Source organism: Amphiura filiformis, chromosome 8 (genome assembly GCF_039555335.1).
Source record: "Amphiura filiformis chromosome 8, Afil_fr2py, whole genome shotgun sequence".
NCBI classification, from domain to species: Eukaryota; Metazoa; Echinodermata; class Ophiuroidea; order Amphilepidida; family Amphiuridae; genus Amphiura; species Amphiura filiformis.
This window is the reverse complement of record NC_092635.1, coordinates 48929347-48949891: the sequence shown is the minus strand read 5'-3', so window position 1 is coordinate 48949891 and position 20545 is coordinate 48929347. Positions and strand designations below refer to the sequence as shown.

The following is a 20545-nucleotide window of genomic DNA, read 5'->3' as shown; positions in this document are numbered from 1 at the left end:
TGTAGTGCCTAGGTATACCTATATAAGTTCTTGATTTGTGTCACTCCTCATGGGCTATTGTACACTCTAGCATTTTATTTTAAAAAAAGAATGTGTGTATAGCATGCAACAATTTTGATTGTAAGTGTAACAAATTCTCCTGCAGCGCTCAAAAATTTTAATTGTAACTAATTAAAGATTGTGCAAAAATTTGGATGGAAAGTGCAAATAATGCATGGCTTGCTAATTTTATAACTTTCTATAACCCCCTATTTTTGGTGTAAAAAAAATATGACCCTCCTATTTTCAGGTAAAATAATCGTAAAAATATACTTGCGCCGATCCTGTTGCCGATTTTATGTGAACATGATCTTCCTTTAGTGCAAGAGCAAACAAAATTCCTGCCCCCTATCTCAGGGAAATCCTCAAAAAAATAGTGCTATCTGTAGGTGGCATTGTGTCTAGTTTGATTGGACGAAATGTGACGCATGTGTGAGTGTATATTCAGTATACAAGTTATTTACTGCTGCAGTTATCGATGTTTGCCAGTGCTTTATAAATTTTCAATCTTACAATTTAAGTGAAACTCAGGCAAATGACACAGCAGATAGGCCACCCATCCTTTTTATAGTTATGATGAATCTATCTAAAAAAAAGCTGTAACATCTCCAAAACCAAGGAATATTTAAGAATTTTGTGATATTGTTCCATAATTTTGTGCTGTTGTATCAAGCTTCGTTTCCTCATCATTGTCAATAGAATCGTTGTCAGTTGAAGTCTGTCGAATCGTTTTCAGTTGAATTGCGCATAATTCTTGCATGTGTTCTACATATCTTGTGATTTCCTTTCGAATCTGGCTACAAAGGATTTCATTTTGTCGTCGCTTGTCCACTTTGGAACCCATCATTTCAAATAATTTTGGTAAAATAACAACGCTAACAAAAAAAATAATATTTGTTAGTAGGTCAGGCCAGTTGCCTTCATTTGTATGAACCTGATTTAATAGAGAAACTGTGGTTCCTATTCCTAATCCGACCAGAAATATTTTCATCATGGCATCAACTACAACTATTCTCAACGGTTTGCAAATATCAGCTATGTCCCAGAAGAATTGTTCAGCAATAAGATTTTGTCCACTGGTATCCCTGTGCCATAATTCTGCAGGAATGAAACCTATGAGAGTTTGCTCGTCTATCATTTCAAATACTATATCAATCATTGTACAAAGAAGGGCGTAATATGTATCAGGAATGGAGGTGATAGTTTCGTATGTAAAACCAATCAAAAATATCACGAGTATGAAATTTGCAGTAACTGTTCCAGAATTGAGTACTATTCCAGACAAGATATGGACTGCAACCTCTGCCAACAAGTACACAAATGCCAAAAATCGGAGAGAGAAGTTGAATAACACTCCCAGTCTTATGATGTTTAGAATATCATCAACACCATATGGCCACAGTTTCTTGAGTTCGTCTTTTAAGGACATGGTATCTGAATAAACCCATTTTGCAAATGTGGCAAATGATCGGAGAAGATTGAACAAAACCTGAAATACCCTAACTATGAGTCGCCTGAGAGGATCAAGTCCAGGGAAGGACATTATCCACATAGGCGGTAGGAAAATAATGTAATAGCAAACACACAACACAATACCTACATACCTAGATTTGTTTTCCCAGTACTGTATTATGTTATGGTAAGGTATTTTGAACTGACGCCAATCAAGCACTGTGTTTAACTGACGCATGGCAAAATCTCTTGGAACTCCTGTCTCTCTAATCATTCCACAACTATCGTCAAATCTGGTTTCGCTGTTCTCATGTGTAAAAATACTCAAATTTATAACTGGCCATTTTTTTTCCATTGGGTTATTTTTCAGGATATTTTCAAGGTAGTGTTTACCATTCCTTAGATAAAACACCTCAAAGCACCCCCATAGAGCGATTACTAGAGGAATTTGTTCCAAGCATGTGTAGAGGACGCAGTTTACATAATCCATTCTAAAGAAGGCTTGCCATCGCTTGAAACTTACGTTCGAGTCATCAAAAATGTTTCGAACTGTAATACCGGGATATATAATGAGGACGAGAATAGAGAGACACAAAATACCTCGCATAATCCTCACTGGAGTTGTTGTCATATGCAACAGTAAGTGTTTTATACCAACGCCTATTTCCATATGTTTCCCTATGAATATGATAATTTGATTGTTTCTGTTTGGACGTGGAGTCTGAATAGCCTTCACCACAGGTGTTGGCAGATTTGTACGAATTAGGGACAAGGTACAAAGTGGGTACGACATTAGAATGAAAATAGCAAAGATTAGCGCTGTTTTTAAAAACCAATAAGGGCTGACAACAGCACCCAGTGGTTGACCATTAAAATTCCAACATTCTGTTTCAGATTGGTACATTACAAGATAGTCGAACCCATGTGTGGCGAGAAAATTATTAAATGCCCTGCCGAACACATCAACTGCTTTATCTTGACAAACCATAGTGTCTTCATCAAATTGTAATGAATCTTCAGAACATGATGAAGCAACTTCTTCAGTGACATTGAAAATATGTTGCGCCAAAACTTCAAGTTTATCATTGTCACAAAGTTTATTAAAGTGAGGACATGATTCCATAGAAATATTGAGATAGGCGGTATAAACACCTGGAGTGAGGGATCCAAGGGACATTGCTTGAAAGGTGGTGGGTAAATGTAACAGAAAACGGCCTTTTTCTCCATGTGCCCAGAACCATAATAAAGGATCAATGTGATTATAAGTATGAGAAAGGTACTGAAAGTCTGTATCATTGAATGGGGGGTCATTAAAGTCTAGCTGTAGAAAGATAAAATATGGCTTCTTCTGCAGAGTCTTCGAGAAATGTTCCTTCATGTTGTCATCACTGTAAAGGGAACAGTTTAGGCAGTCCTCGCATGGCCATATTGGCCATGCTGGCACCATCATTTGTGCATGCTTATTCATACTAGTGTTACTACAGTTTTTATTTGCATATACTTTCCCAGGACATATGTCTTCTGTAATGTCAAAACAGTTGATATCAACACAGCACATAAGAAAACCAACAAGGAAAACATTGTAGAGCCTGTCACCCATCATTGCAATTTGCTTGCTGAGATTGTAAACCTGTCCTCTGGAAGGAAAAAAGGAAAATACAGATACAAATGAGAGATACTAAATATCATTTTGAGGGAATTTATTTTTAGATGTTTCATTTTTACACTTTTCATGAACTTAAAATCCTTTGAAAATATTTTTGACTCATGGTTCATATAAGACTTGGTCTAACTGTGGATATTAGTTCTACAGAGTTTTTAATTTTTGGTGCATTATTCTATATCATTGTAGATCCAGTAAGGGCAGATACATGTAACTTAATATTAGATGGCTAAACTTTAACTTCTGGACTTTGCTTGGAGTAAAGGAGGAAAGGAAGAGAGTAATAGGATCCCTCCCTAAGTCTAACCTCCATAGACCATGTCTAATGTTAGACCTGGTGTCTCTCCCTAAGTCTAACCTCCATAGACCATGTCTAATGTTAGACCTGGTGTCTCTCCCTAAGTCTAACCTCCATAGACCATGTCTAATGTTAGACCTGGTGTCTCTCCCTAAGTCTAACCTCCATAGACCATGTCTAATGTTAGACCTGGTGTCTCTCCCTAAGTCTAACCTCCATAGACCATGTCTAATAGGGTGCATCTCTTGCCCCTCATGTTACCCAAATTTCTTGTCCCTAGTCTCAAAATGTTCCATTGGTCAAAATATTACCCCATACCAAATTTAAAATTATTCAAGTCGTTTAGGGGGCCTCCGTGACGTTGAAATTGTTGGTCAATGGCTATACCATATGCATAAAGCAGCTATTTTGTTTTGCATGGTTAACATTAGAAATTACTGCTGCCTTATGTATTTTGTTCATGTAGTCAGGACTATTAATGAATCAAGATGTTAAAATAGTCTAACTCAAAAAAATAAAACATAAGGGAGCTATCTACAGAGGTCAAGTTTATGTAAACATAAATGGCTGCCCTTTGCTGTATTTAATGTGTAATTGTGAATTTGCTTCGATATACATATCTATGCTGTTTTCGTGCCAACTTTGACCTTAGGCTGATACTACTACAGAAGAGTGATCGCACACTTGCAAGTTGTACATTTATAGACCTTGCTCAACTTGATGAGACAGCATCATGTTATATGTTAAAAAGAATGGAAGGCTAAGGTCCTTCAAATCTTCAGACCGCAGCTCTCAGCAGAGATGATTTCGCGAAGTTGTGAATTGCATTAGTGAGCAAACTCAGAAGTTAAGTTTAAGATTCCAGAGCATTGTAGATGCTAGGCCAGATGAATGGCATAACTTTTGTTCCCAATAATCTGCTTGAACTTGAATTGATGTTCCAATCCAAGAACTACATGTACCTCATGGAAATATTCATAGACCTATACAAAGGTTAGTATGTGAATCATATAATTTCAAAAGTGCCAGTTAAATCATATTACATAAAAGAAAATTGCAGTGTACAACCAAACAAAATGGTACACTTTGCAGTTGCATTCTCCAGTGACATTTGACTAAGTACCAACACAGGAGAAGCACTATAGCTTAAACGGCAACAACAAAGACAATGTATAAAGCCGATAAGGTAAATGATCATGCCAGTACCAGTCGGAGATATCCAAATCAAGATTTGAAGAACCTCAGTCCTGTAGTGTGTGTGTTGTCTCATCAAATTCAGCAAGGTCTAGATGCAAGTGTGTGATCACTATAGTCTGTAGTAGTAATTATCAGCCTAACGGTTCAAAGTTGGCATGGAAACAGGAAAGTTATGAATATTTAAGTAATTTCACAATTGCACAGAAAAGACAGCAAAGGGCAGCCATTTATGTTTACATAAACTTGGTCCTTGTAGATAGCTCCCTTTTGTTAAATTTTGGGACATTAGCTTTTTTAACATCTTGAATCATAATAGTCCTAACTACATGGGCAAAATACATAAGGCAGCAGTAATTTCTAATGTTAATCATGCAAAACAAAATAGCTGCCTTATGCATATGGTATGGCAATTGACCAACAATTTCAACGTCACGGAGGCCCCCCCAAACGACTTCGGAATAATTTTAAATTTGGTATGGGGTAATATTTTGACCAATGGAACATTTTGAGACTAGGGACAAGAAATTTGTGAAACATGAGGGGCAAGAGATGCACCCTAATGTCTAATGTTAGACCTGTTGTCTCTCCCTAAGTCTAACCTCCATAGACCATGTCTAATGTTAGACCTGGTGTCTCTCCCTAAGTCTAACCTCCATAGACCATGTCTAATGTTAGACCTGGTGTCTTTCCCTAAGTCTAACCTCCATAGACCATGTCTAATGTTAGACCTGGTGTCTTTCCCTAAGTCTAACCTCCATAGACCATGTCTAATGTTAGACCTGGTGTCTTTCCCTAAGTCTAACCTCCATAGACCATGTCTAATGTTAGACCTGTTGTCTCTCCCTAAGTCTAACCTCCATAGACCATGTCGAATGTTAGACCTGGTGTCTCTCCCTAAGTCTAACCTCCACAGACCAGGTCCAACGTTAGACCTGGTGTTACATGTTTTGTGCATATATGAACTAGTCCATAGGATTTAATGTTTGGGTCTTATAAAACTAAAAATTTGTTTAAAAAAATATATCTACTTTAAAGTACCCCACTATACAGGGTGTCCCAGAAAAAATTCCGGATGAATGAATTTGAGAATAATTTGAGAAATAGGCATTATAATTCAAAAATTCAAAACAAACAAAACCAAAAGCTTGGTTTTGTTTTGTCTGCTATATGTGCACAGTGATTTACTGATTTTCATCACTTCCAGTGTAATTTTTTGTACTGTTTTCCTAACACTTCTGTGGGCTCTGGAATTGGCAATTTTTAGCCATCGAACTTTGCCTGTTTTTGTGCCTACATTGGTTGTTTGGTTTATTGTGTCTGTTTATATGCACAGTGATTTTCATCACTTGTTCTAGTACACTTTTGTATTCCTAGTGCACTTTTGTATTCCCATTGATCCTTGTTGTTTTTGCAGGTTTAGCATATGCGTAGATCTGGGGGGGGGGTAAATTTCCCCAATATTTTGCTAGAGTGGATGGTCCATACAATCACCCCCCCCCCTCCATGTTGATGGCTGTATGTGGGTTCCTGACCAAATTTATCTCATATTTGGCAAATTTAGCCTCAAAAGTGCACATTTTTGCATGCTTTGCACACATTTATTCCACTTTTGCACGATTTTTCGTCAGTTTAGCTTAAAAATGGCAGAATAACTTATTCTGTCATCAAAAGGTGCTGGATTCACTATTATACTTCAAGAAATTTTTTCCAATCCCATGCCCCCAATGTCAACAAGAAATCTGCGCCACAGAGGTTTAGCACTTCTGTTGGCCTTGGAACTGGTAATTTTTGGCAATCGAACTTTGCCTACTTCTAATGCCTACATTTGCTGTTTTTGTCCCCCCCCCCCGCATACTGTCTAGTCTGTATATTACTTAATTGTTTCCCCACATCACATTGGTTTACCTTAACATAATATTGCACCCATTAATCAAATTTGGAATGGATTGCATTGATGCATGCATTATATAATCGCTCATTTCTTTGAAACCAGTCAACCTAATCAAATAAAATTTGCTTATATTATGCACAAGAAAATGTGCAACACCGTGTTTTTTGGTTTTTTTATTCTGATGCTCAGTTCTCGACTTATATTCAAATTTATTCACCCGATCATTTTTGCTGGGACACCCTGAACTACTAGTTTAATACCACTTGTTTGTTCACAAAATATGTGAAAATATTTTCGGTCTGACTCTCGCTCCAGAACTCAATTATGTTCCTGTATTTTGTGAGATCCGAGAACAAACAGGGTGTAACAATTTTGTGCTTTAGTGAACATGAATTCTATTTGACTCTATTACCTTTCTACTTGTTCATATTAGGAATTTAGTTTCCTACTGTAAAATAGGCCAGTTTCTCATTTGGCTTTTTAATAACAGTGCAGCCCACAATGTAGCCATGCCCCATTTGAAGCGGGACATGAAGTTTGCACGCAGCTTAGGGCATATGACCCCCGGGATATGACCCCATGTTAGGATTATGCAGGTAATTTTCTGACTAACTTGTGTCATTAAGGGCTGGGGTATGAACGTTTGGACAGTATTTATTGTGGGACATTAGAGCACATCAGACATATCGAATTGCATTCTAAATACGAAGAATGTCATTCTGATATTAAATAATTTTGATTTTTGAAATTGCAATTTAATACACATTTTATGGCAAATCATTAAAATTGATATTTTTATATTTAACAGTACTTGAAGTAAACTTTATAAATCTGATGATTTATACTTAAAGTGTATGTAGGTGGGATGAAAACCGACGATCAATTGAAAATTTTGACCTTTCGTATTGAAGATATGGATTTGTTTCCCAAAACACCAAAAAAAATTTGGGTCTTTTTGGTAAAAAAATCCATATCTTCAATATGAAAGGTCAAAATTTTCAATTGACCGTCGGCTTTTCCTCCCTGCTACATACACTTTAAGAATATGTCATTAGATTTATATAATTTACTTCGAGGACTGTTATATATCAAAAATTTGAAAATATCATATTTTTATAATTTGTCATAAAATTTGTATTATATTGTGATTTTCGAAAAATGAAAATTATTTGATATCAGAAAGACATGCTCCGTATTCAGAATGCAATTCGATAGGTCTGAGGTGCTCTCATGTCCCACAAAAAATACTGTCGAAACGCAATAAACGCTCATTTTAGATCCCTTAATACTAACTAGGAATACACAGGTAATACAGATTTTTATCCAAGTTATGCCATTGAAATTACAGAATCCATGTCAACTAAGGCCATCTTGATTAAATCCTGTGTCTCAAAGCTTGTGAGAAATTGAAAACCTAATGCTGAATGCAGTGTTTTTTATTGTATTTTTTTATGTTTATTTTGTTTTTATTTATGTGTGAGTTAAAAAAATCTTATGATCAAATATGAATATTGGGTTTTATTTTTGCCTTTTTGTTTAAAAAAAAGATAAAAAGACATAAAAAAATTAATTTCTTGATTTTCAAAGAGGACTACGCGCACAATTTTACTAACGCATGTGGCAGCTTTGAGACAAAGGATTTAATTAAAATGGCCTAAAGGATCAAGTATAATACACATATACACAGTTGAAGAAAATTTATTTAAAAAATTGACATACCTCATCAACTTTTGCATGAACCAGGCAGTGACAACAACTTGGATCTATCTTCAATGTTTAGGTCTTATTCTAGTATCCCAGGTAGAAGGTTCATATAAAACTCTCTACCTCACGACCTGTGTCAAATGGAATAAGATGACAAATTAAACATGAAATTATTGGCCTACAATTATTGAATATGTGGTAATTTTTGCTAGGGTTTTCTTTTCGCGAATTACACAAAATTAACACCTTGTGAAAATATGTTATAATATATATGTGTGACCCGCTCTCACAAAACCAGGAACAAGTCACATTTTTGACATTTCACAATTTGAATAAAAATAAAAAAGAAAGTACTGGACCACAACCTTTACAACGATACCAAAATTATATAAATATCATCAATACTTTCAAGATACATGTATGGATAATTTTGTAAACGATACCTTGATATTTTACCAACTTGCTATTCTGAGAAATGGGCCAATTATAGTGGGAATTCCAATTGAATGAACGCAGCTTTCAAAAGCGTGCCAATTTTTGCGTACACTGCGCGATGTCACGCCAGCGTGCAGCGACTGTGCGTGAGTAATGAAGTGAATCAAGCATGCCAACACATTCGTGATTGGATAGCATTGTATCCAAGGTCGTTCGTTCGCGTTGTAGTTTGAAATACGCAATATACGATCGCGGTTGGATCGAGTGCAGCTGTTAAAAGCTGCGTTCATTCAATTGGAATTCTTACTATAGTTTCCTGCCTCACACAGGATTGAATTGGGATTATCATAGTTCAACTGTTATTTATTGATTAAATAATCCTCTTTTTGATAAGTACTTTCAAGGATTTGAAAGTCCACTTGGCCCACAGGCAAATAACATGAAATTAAGAATTCCAAAATTTGATTATTTTTTATGGGAATGTCATCTTTAAGGTCAAAAACTCAAAAACATGTCTGGCGACTTGTTCCCGGTTTTGTTGGAGCTAGTCACATATGGGAAACATACATGTAGGGCAGGTTTGGCAATCATAAAAATAACAAATTCCTAAATGTCCCTCTTGGTCCTAAGTACGAAAATAACTGTACAATACAATTTTCCACTTATATTTTATATCTGTGCTATAATATGTTCAACTCATAATTTACTAGAAACTTGAGATATATATTTTCCTTATTTTGATAAAGAGCTAGTTTACATATCTTTTTATTTAAAAAAACAACAACACGCATCAACGTGGAGGAATTCTTACACTTTCTGTACAATCTGAAGTCATATAGAAAAAATGTGGGTACATTTTTAGTGACCTCACATTTTTATGGAAATTTATGATAATTATTACAGAATAAGACTAAATACATTATATATTAATCTTTATTATGGAATAAAGCTGACTATATGAATATCTGGATTTATTCCGTAAATGAATATTCAAAAAGTAATAGATTAATCCTGATGTGTATAGATGTCCCCGAAAATGAACCAAAATAACATAGTTCAATCCTGATTGGATGTGGCCTTGGGGATTATCATAGTTCAACTGTTATTTATTGATTAAATAATCCTCTTTTTGATAAGTACTTTCAAGGATTTGAAAGTCCACTTGGCCCACAGGCAAATAACATGAAATTAAGAATTCCAAAATTTGATTATTTTTTATGGGAATGTCATCTTTAAGGTCAAAAACTCAAAAACATGTCTGGCGACTTGTTCCCGGTTTTGTTGGAGCTAGTCACATATGGGAAACATACATGTAGGGCAGGTTTGGCAATCATAAAAATAACAAATTCCTAAATGTCCCTCTTGGTCCTAAGTACGAAAATAACTGTACAATACAATTTTCCACTTATATTTTATATCTGTGCTATAATATGTTCAACTCATAATTTACTAGAAACTTGAGATATATATTTTCCTTATTTTGATAAAGAGCTAGTTTACATATCTTTTATTTAAAAAACAACAACACGCATCAACGTGGAGGAATTCTTACACTTTCTGTACAATCTGAAGTCATATAGAAAAAATGTGGGTACATTTTAGTGACCTCACATTTTATGGAAATTTATGATAATTATTACAGAATAAGACTAAATACATTATATATTAATCTTTATTATGGAATAAAGCTGACTATATGAATATCTGGATTTATTCCGTAAATGAATATTCAAAAAGTAATAGATTAATCCTGATGTGTATAGATGTCCCCGAAAATGAACCAAAATAACATAGTTCAATCCTGATTGGATGTGGCCTTGGGGCCCACCAGGTGGCGAATGACATGATAGAGAGACAGCAAAACTGCTCAGCCGTATGGCACTTTCCACACAATCGGAACACAGAAGTAAATCGGGACTGAATTTCACAGCTGCCGTGATCATGATCACTGGTACGCGCTATTCAATTTGCACACTGAGTGATCGAAGCCTAACCAACACGGCAAATTTAAAACCGTCACAGTGCCTCTCACCCAGTAATAATCAAATTTTACTGTATTTAATTAATTTGAAGGTTAGTTTTGTGGGGTTCATTATCGAAGTATTGCTGTCGATGTCCCGTATGAATTTGGCGACGTTTGGATCGAAACTGACGGAGCCTTTAACTTTCATACCCGCACCCCCACAATATTAGCCTATTTATAGTAAGATAGGCCTACTTGTTTGTGATATTTTAAGCATTTTTAAATTTCAAAATAATCCCATTCAATTGCACGGCAGACAAAGGAAATTTACTGAATTTAGAGAATGCACGGCGTTCACCTCCTGGGGCCCACCAAGGGAAATCCCTATGAAACAGAAAATATTGGTGCCTGTAAATGTCATGTGCCAGAATAACAACTGGTACATGTACTTTCAATTTCTTTGAAAATGAGCCAAATATCAGAATAAGACAGAAATGTTTGTCTTATGGGTGCTTGAAAATCTAATCAGCACATTGATTTGTGCCCAACTGCCCAGTAAAAAACAGCCTAACTAGCTGACTAATGCCCAATCAAATTAAAATATCACCTGGTGAACTTCACATGGACGGTTTTTCTTAACTATGTGAGCGAAATATGAACAAGTGTCCTAGGGAATTTTGCACTCGATTGTAGGCCTATTCAAAGTTGGGTGCAACTTTTAAAAATGGCCTATTTATTTACATAATGAACCATTGTGATCAAACACAATGATGTGTGACATCATAATTGGTCCAGATGGGTTCGACTGGTTCGGTTGATTGAACCCCCTAAAATTTTCACAGAAAAAAGGAGAACATGGGAAATGTGGGCGAGATGGCAATTTAGCATGTCCCGCTCATTTCAGGATCAGATAATAGCGGGAGTGGGACGATTTGAAAATTCCCCCAGCGCCCGGTTTCTGTATGTGGAAAATAGAATGCTGACTTAATTAATGCAATAAATAGTGCAGTAATTTGGCTCTGTGTAATCATCTAGATTAGAAGACTTTTTAAAACTTATTTCGTTTCCAAAAAAGATTCAGAGATGAAGACATAAGGTAGGAAAATAAGAAAATAATTGATATCATTTGTCATGAAATAACAAAACTGACTTACCAAGCTAATTTACCTGTTTTCTATAATATATTGAACCCATATATTCTTGAAAATATGTAAAAATGGTGCACCAAATGCTTACAATTGGAACTTCATTTTTCAAAATTCTTCATATATGTATTCTCAGGAGGGCACATCACCCCTCAGACAAACCCCTATGCAAGCGCTTATGCTGCACCATGCCCGCATACCCGACCACTATACTTAAGCCATATTATAACATTTGCTGAGGAAGACGCCTCACTGAATTTTTAAAATTCCTTTTTTACACGATTAAATTGTACTTTATTAAACCAATATACCCTGCAAAAATCAAGACTCTAAGTGTTGTAGTTTTGTCAAAATCCGTGATTTTGAATTAAAGGCTGATTCAGCGCTTTATTATTACGATGGAATTATTAGTCGAACGCATACACGATGTTCATAACACACAGTACGTCACGGCGTGCGGGACGGTGATATACACAGGTATACACAGGTATTGGCAACATGTGCGCTGGTAGTAAATTCCAATTTTCTTTGCTTTGCCGTAGTTGTTCGCTCAAAAATAAAAGGGATATATCTGACAGTAAAAGCTAACATTTTATGGCAAAGAAATGCTAATCTATTTTGTTTGAAAATGTTATAATATTGCTGTAACTGAATCATTCTAATAACCATAAACGAACCCCCTAACTCGGAGGGCTGGTTACGGGCCTGTACACATACCTTTTAAATTATTACATTTTGTAAACTATGTTTTTGATTTATTTCAAAAGCATTTACGTTAGGGAGAAGTTGTGGATCCTATAGCTAGAATAGAGGCTACATTTTTAATTTGGATATTCAATAACCTCCATAACTATTAACCCCATGGGCACTCGGCCTCTAAGAACTACTTTGATTGGTTACAAAGAGGACTATATCATGTATTGAGCCAATCAGAGATATGGTAAGAATAGTCAGTAGGGCTGACAGGGGATAAATCTTGAAAGTACCAAGAGATCTAAAAGCTCCATTTTGATTGGTTACTCAGATGATTATATCATGTAATTAACCAATCAGGGGCTCTGTAAGAAACACAGTAATGGGAAGTCTTTTTCTGTTTTTGGCCCAAGTTAGATTTGAAGTGATTACCATTCAAAGTTACCCCACTTACCTTGCACTTGTTGTGAAAGTTCCATATTGTATCAAAAACAGGTCTCAAAACTTCTTAGGTTACTTTTGGATTTGTAGACCATCCTCATTTCATCGCCATCTTGAGTTTGTTGAGTTGGTTGAGATCATCCTTTCTGCATCAGTGCAATGATTATAACCATCGGATAAATCAAATTTTCATCAGTTTGAACAGAAAATAACCAATGATTTTAAAGATTGACTCGTCAATCAAAGCATAATGCGAGACATCGCTAAATAACAGGCATTGATCATGTGCAGACATACGGCAATGTGAAAAAGAATATATGCAGACTTGGGTGGAGCTACAATCACTCTAAACACTTGGAAATCCCCTATTGCGCAATACCAATTCTACAACACAAGTTCAAGTTTGAAAACTTTCAAAAATCTAGTTGTATTTATAGAATATAAACACATGTAAACTATACCACCATTATATCCTTAATGCTTGGAATTCCCCACTGCACAACCTGATTGCGCAATAATATGAAAACATGATAGTGAATTGAGACTTATGCTTGGCTGCATGAACACATTACCGAAGTTCTGGTGTATAAAAGAGTCAAGGACACTTATACGACCTAATTTATCAATTCCCAACAAAAGAGAACTTGGCAACAGCCATAGTGCCATTGCAAGACTATACTCCCGCAGTAACAAAAAACGAATATTTCTCGCATTTTACGAGCTGTTCATAGTAAACATCTCAAAAAAAAGTAATTACCCCCCTTAAATAATGGCCATTATTCAAAAATGGGCTATTTTATTACAAATCTGTAAAATGTGTTGGAAGCAGAATTTATTTCTGTGCATTTTGACACCTCATTTGATACGATAGCCCAGAAAACAATAAAAAAAAACCTGTCAATTTAATGTTAAAGTGAGGTCTAGATTTGAAAGTTGCACTTACAACAATACAAAAACACTCAGATATCATTACACAGATTTCCTTCTATTAGGCCTGTGTAATGAAATTATTAGTTTCCCGTCACCCGCCCGCATCACCTTTTCAATTTGACCAAAACTTTCATTATTTTCATTAAAAAAGTCAATTATTTGAAAATTGAGTTGGAAATAGTCAAAATTGAAACTCTCAAAATGTCTGACATCCCCTGCTGATCATAATCAGCAGTTTTTCTTAGTTGTAGGGGTAGAGGATGTGGTAAATAATGGAAATTTAAGGATTACCTCATCATCTGCCTCATCATGTTTCTAGTGATTACAAAAAATTGCAAATCTTTTCATTTTAATCAAAACAAATTCAAATCTTTTCTCAATCTGTTGCAAAATGTCTGTAATGATGATCTAAGCATTAATACCTCTTTTGAGATGGTCTTTCTTCAACAATATAAAGTCTGCAAAAAGTAACAGTTGTTATATATCGCTTATAGATTCAGAACTAATAATTGTTTTCACAATATTTCAACATAAAAAGAAGGATGATTTATTTACGTGCATTTTGATACCCCATTTGTCCAATTTTGTTCAATATTGACAATACAGCAGTGTTTTGAAAGAAAAATACCCAATTTAAAAGTTGCAGTTATTTGTATTGATTTGAAGTAAGCGCGAAGATAATTGCGGGCTTTACATGTTTACAGTGCTGGCATTATAACCATTGATCGCTGTAAACTGCATCTTTTAAATTCAGGTATTTTTCTGTAAAAGCACTACTGTGTTGTTAATATTGAACGACATTTGGCGAATGGGGTATCAAAATGTGTGTAAATAAATCATCCTTCTCTCTATGTTGAAATATTGTGAAAACAATTATTTGTTCTGAATCTATAGGCGTATTTATACCAGCTGAGTTACTTTTTGTGCAGACTTTAGGTAAATAGCCATGTAAATTAAAGTTTTGACAAAAATGAAATTTTCCAAAATAATGAATAATAAAATCATGACCTCATATTTCACTGACAAAAAATGTGACGGGAAACTAATCATTTCATTTCATTAGCCATATACTGAATACAAAATCAATAGAATTTACTGCAACTTTCAAATCTGGACCTCACTGATTTAAATGTACGTTGCAACATCAATATTTAGACAATTGCTACAATTGAGGTGTCAAAATGCGCAGAAATAAATTCTGCTTCCAACACATTTTATTTTACAGATTTGTAATACAATAGCCCGTTTTTGAATAATGGCCATTATTTAAAGGGGGGTAATTACTTTTTTTGAGATGTTTATATACCTAGTGGCAAATGCCATATTGATTTCTAGCATATAGTTTGATGAACTTTTTGGAAACAATTTCATGAATTTTAAGGTCAGGTTATTCTAAGGTTCACATATTATATTGCATATATGTAAAATATTATGTTAAAGAAAGTTATCAAACATTGAAAAGTAATTCAGCAGCAGTACGTACTCATGCTCGTCAGAAATTTTGCGAAATATGGGGAGATTTCTGCTGCAGAAATGCAATTCTCAAAACATACAAAAAAGGGGTATATTTTCAAAACACACATGCAAAATTGTAAATAAATGTTATTTTTCATCTATGAATTAAGTGAAACAAATGTGTAATTATTCATCGTGCTCGTAATAATATTACTTGAAATTCTTATTGTGGGAAACAAAAAAACGCAAACCTGACTCAGTTCGGGACTTATGGTACATGTTTCTGTCAAAAAAGGTATCTTTGAAATATTGTTTGCATTTTAACCAAAATGGGGCATAATTGTTTGAGGGCAAAAAAATTGCAATTTGTTAAAAAAGGGGTGTTTTTCCTCTGAAAAGTTCATGAAATGAGATGTAAAAGGGGTTGTTTTACAAGTTTGCCGATTAGAGTGAGTACCTGCGGATACATGGAGTGCGTGGGCCAGAAATCCTCATTGAAAAATACCGAAAAACCATGCACTTACCATGTTCGAGGCCTACTGCAAATAATTGGTGGACCATGAATAAATTAATAAATTAAATTTTACTCACCATGATTGACATTAAAATTAAGGTAGGATCATGATGATCCAGTGATTTGGCGCTACTGGGGGGGGCAAGGGGAATTGCCCACCCCCAAATATTTTTCTTGCCCCCCCCCACTTTTTCCGGCAATTTTGCTCAAAATTTGCCAATTTTGCCCCCCCTGAAATTCACTTTGCCTCCTCCCCGAAAAAAATTCCTGGCGCCGCCACTGCACTCATCGAAAATGAAGATTAACAGTCATGATGAAGCAACTCTTCAAAAAATGAAAGTGATTTTGCACAGATTTTGGTGGGTTAACTGGTTGACTAGTTGTTTTGTTATGTACTTATTTTGACTTCCTGATATGATGTGGTACACCAGGCCTGTGGGAACAAATTTAAACGTGGTGTGGCCGAAAGTGGGGGTTTGGTGGTGAAACCCAGTGGGGTTTGAAGGAACAGAAACCTTCAAGGGGGTGTTAGCCCTTAAAGCCGGAGCATTTTTGAAAATCAGATTTTTTTTTAGGCTAAAGAGCGGTGCAGCCATGGGTGCACCTATTGCAGCGGTTCCGACAGGCCTATGGTACACTCCTATAAATAACATGAATTAATACCAATAAGCTGCAACTTGAGACAAATATACCTTTGACAGCACCACCTGAATTATGCTTGTGCAATGAGCCGGGTGCGTAACAGCTTTAGGCTTAGAAAAAAAAAAGTTGACTTGCCCTTTAGGTGCTAACACCTGTGTCAGTCGGTCGATTTAAGTTTTTTTTTTTTAATTTCTGCAAAATACGACATAATGCTTAATGCTGCAACTTATTGTCCGTTTTCCTATACTAGCTGCACAGTGTGTCTGTAATTGTGTTGTATGTATAGGACACTTTCTTTATAACATCGTGGTGGTGTTACTTTTCATGCAATGCCTTAGATACTCAGATCATCATTTGCAGACATTTGTTGTGATTACTAATATGATATCATTTCAAAATATAAAATAGAACATGTTTTCAACATAGTCACAGGGGTGATATGAAACGCAGACGCAGAAATCGAGTTCATTGAATTTGTATGCATTTTGAAATCATTAATAGAGTATGACATGAGTACAAATTTATTCAAAACACATTAGGCCTACAATTTTTTTTTTTTAATCAACCATGAATGATCCTAGCATTTAGGTCTAGGTCCAGGGACACTCTTTTTTTTTTTTTTTTTTTTTTAATTTCTGAAATTTTTCGAAAATTTGGGGGTGGGACTTTACTCGAAGGTGGGACTATACTCGCGTCAGTATGGTAATTGGATTTAAGATTAAATTTGTGGCCATGTCCCTTTTTTTAACAGGCACCATTTTTGACCTAGATAGTCTCAACTTACCCCGCAAATACAGAGCCCTCTGATCGAGCCTGTTCCCATCTACACACAGTGTGCCCCCCTCACCAGTAAGATACGGGGCCCTCCTGGGAATTCCCCGAGCCCTTGCCTAAATTACTCACCCGTATGATATGGGACCCTCCCGGGAATGTCCCAAGCCCATTCCTACTTTACTCACCAGTAAACTATGGGGCCATCCCACACAAGTGTGGTCCAACTTCTCATAGAGAGAAGTTAGCCCAAATCAATTCCTTGTAGGATACATACAATGTACACTTTTTGAATCTTATAGATCCAACCAAAATCAGGACTCAAAGTAAGATCTTCTTTTGAAAATTGCCCCTAATTGATTCAAATTGCCCCTGGCTCCTGCTTATTTTGAACCCTGTCCAAAGTGCCCCTTCTGGTCAGTTGGTACTGCATTAGTGTGCTTTTTAGCTAATAATTAACATTAACATATATAACAACAATATGATTATTATAAGCAAATGTAATATTATTATTATCTTGTTTAACATACAAAAATTATGTAAAAATATACTATATACAATATTACATACATACATGTATATGATGTGCATTGTATACATTGACATAAAATTAAACCCTTTCACAAGAAACAATACAAAAATCTTGTCCAAAGTGTCCATGTTGGTCAGAAGACACTGCATATGATTATTATAAACAAACATAATGTTATTATCTTGTTTAACATACAAAAATAAGCTCTGGTATAAAAATATACTATACAATATTACATACATCTATGATGTGCATTGTATGCATTAACATAAAATTAAACCCTTACACAAGAAACAATACAAAACAAATCAGGAAATGTATAGCCCATTCCTATAGTTGGCACCTTCCTGCCATTAATGGGGTATAACCAGTGGCGTAGCGTGGGTCATCATATTGGGGGGACCATGATTGGGGGCACCGGGTCTGATTGGGGGGGGCAAGCCATTTTTCAGCAATTTTCCTATGGGATTTTTTAAAATTTCAGATCAATTGGGGGCCACATGCCTCATGCCCCTATGATGCTGCGCTACTGGGTATAACATTAACATCACACAATATCACATATTACTGATGAGTAGTGAAAGCAAGGACAAGAAGGGTATCATATGATTATTTTGTTATTTCATAAGCATATGATACTCTTCTTGACCCATGACCTCGCTTTCATTGTTGCCCAAATTTTGACGTTTTCATTTTTTAGCCTGTTTAGGAGTATTTTTTGCCACATTTTATATGCTTTTTCAGAATTTTCCTGTTTTTTTTTTCATGGAAATGTATTGATGCCTGCATTTGCTAGTGACTTCATGTTGTCACTGATGATAACCTTAGGGTTTCAGGTGCCTTATAGAGAAGGAGGAGCTTTGTCACCAAGTTAAGTGCGTTTATGTTATAGACCAGAATGATGGGCAAGTTCTCTTTTAGTCTATGCACTAGCGCACTTGCTTTTTAACCATAAGATCATGGATTTGAGTCTTGGTTGGACCGAGTAAAGATACAAGCTTGACCACATATATGCAGGTTACTCCATAGAATGTTTATACGGATGTAGCCTGGGAGTCAACCTACCATTGGCTGGGTGGTTCTTCCAACAGAGATCATCCTGAAAAAAGGCTAAAATGTAAAAATGGTCTCACATAATCAGTGCAAATTCATTTGCAACCAAATTCACTGCGGGAACATTGTGTTCACTATGACCTAATTGGGACCACCGTCCCTATTTTTATTGCTCCATTTATAGCATCTTTTTAGATGGATACCATACCTCACTTCGATAATTTTCCCATTCACCGTGTTTTTGAGGTCTAGCAACTTGCCATCAGGACCTGTACACACTACATTGTACTTGAGTTTATTTCAGTTGCTTAATATAAAGAAGCAACCAGTAAGAAATCAACCTGTCTACTTGGGTTTGAACCCACAACCTGATGAGCCATATCTTGGTTTTTAGTGCGTCCAAAGGCCTGAGATACCGGTTTTTACGCATTAACATTTCCATATTAACAACGTAAAATTGGGAGAAAATTATCTTTATATTAAGACACTCGTAGGCCGACACCTATATACCATACCGCAAACACACACAGGCCTATATATAATAGGTGTGAGGGTAAAATTGGGGGGAAGACATTTTTGGCACGAAAGGGGGGGGCAAGCAATTTTTGGTAGACCATTTTGAGAATTCACCACCCTGGTGTACACATAGTTATTGCAGAGCCCCTAAATCACTATTTAAACAGAGTCCAAGGTATACACTGTGCACCGTCATCGTACGTAGCACAGTGTCATCGCCGCGATATCTTCATGGCAGAAATCGCCATGGTAGGTTGAATCCACAGCCACGCATGGCCATTTTGTTCCGACCTTTGAGACGCATAATGAGCCGAGGAACCTGACTAAGGCTACTGACAATAGCCGGGTAATTTATTTCTCTGTGTGTGAATAAGTTTGTATACGCCATTGAGGTCAATGGTTATCGACTTTTATACTGCCTCCACGGGAGTAGTGAGTGCAGCCTACGCGCTGTAGTCCATACAGGACCAACGCAATATAAAATCAGAATTTTGGTCAGTTTTGAGTTCAAGATGCACGCTTCTTTCTCAATACTCAAGCTAATGACTATCATATCCTTTCAACACATATGTTCAAGTGCAAGGATCTAAATATGGCTTCTTTAGAACAAAAAAATTACGGGAGATATTCATCATTTTCTACCCCGGTATCCAAAGATTTATCATCTGAATATCAAATCGTGCATAGCACATTCACGTGTATCGATCCCGGGTATTTATTTTAGTATCTCTGCTGTACCAAGTAATTATTAGCCAGGCGATGTCGGTGTGCGTAGTGCTTGAAAAGCCTCTATAATCTCTGAAAACATGTGATGATGTCAGAATTAATTATTCATACCTCCTTCTGGGCAATGAAAATCAGTGCTTACACGCATATTTCGAGTTCGAAAAGTGGACATTTTAAGTTGGTTTTACATCAGGCACAAATTTTATCATTTCAAACTCGCTCTCTTTTAGGCGTTCTCTCCTCTCTTTCTCTCCTCATCTCCCTCTTCTCTCTCCCCTCTCTCTTTCTCTCTCGCTCTCTTTTTATACCGAAATTTAACAGGGAGAGTTAAGAAATAAGCTCTTAATTTGATAGCTAGCCATCACAGACCATGTTCTCGAAAAAAGACCACATCATTGACTGGGAGGAGGCTAAGATTTTAGGCAAAGAGGCAGATAAAATAATACAAACAATGGATCAATTATTTAAGAAGCAGTGAAAATCAG

At 36.0% G+C, this 20545-nt stretch overlaps 2 protein-coding genes across 2 annotated transcripts in view; one reads left to right on the top strand and one right to left on the bottom strand.

Annotated features, from left to right (window-relative positions):
• LOC140159143 (serine/threonine-protein kinase ULK3-like) overlaps window positions 1-20545 on the top strand; it is a 194594-nt gene that overhangs the window by 23521 nt on the left and 150528 nt on the right. The window lies entirely within an intron of this gene.
• Window positions 263-8371, bottom strand: LOC140159142 (uncharacterized). The gene is made up of 2 exons (XM_072182502.1): window positions 8260-8371; window positions 263-3128 (listed from the first exon to the last, which is right to left on the bottom strand). Exons 1-2 carry the CDS (start codon window positions 8274-8276, stop codon window positions 665-667), a joined length of 2481 nt encoding a protein of 826 aa, XP_072038603.1. The 5' UTR covers window positions 8277-8371; the 3' UTR covers window positions 263-664.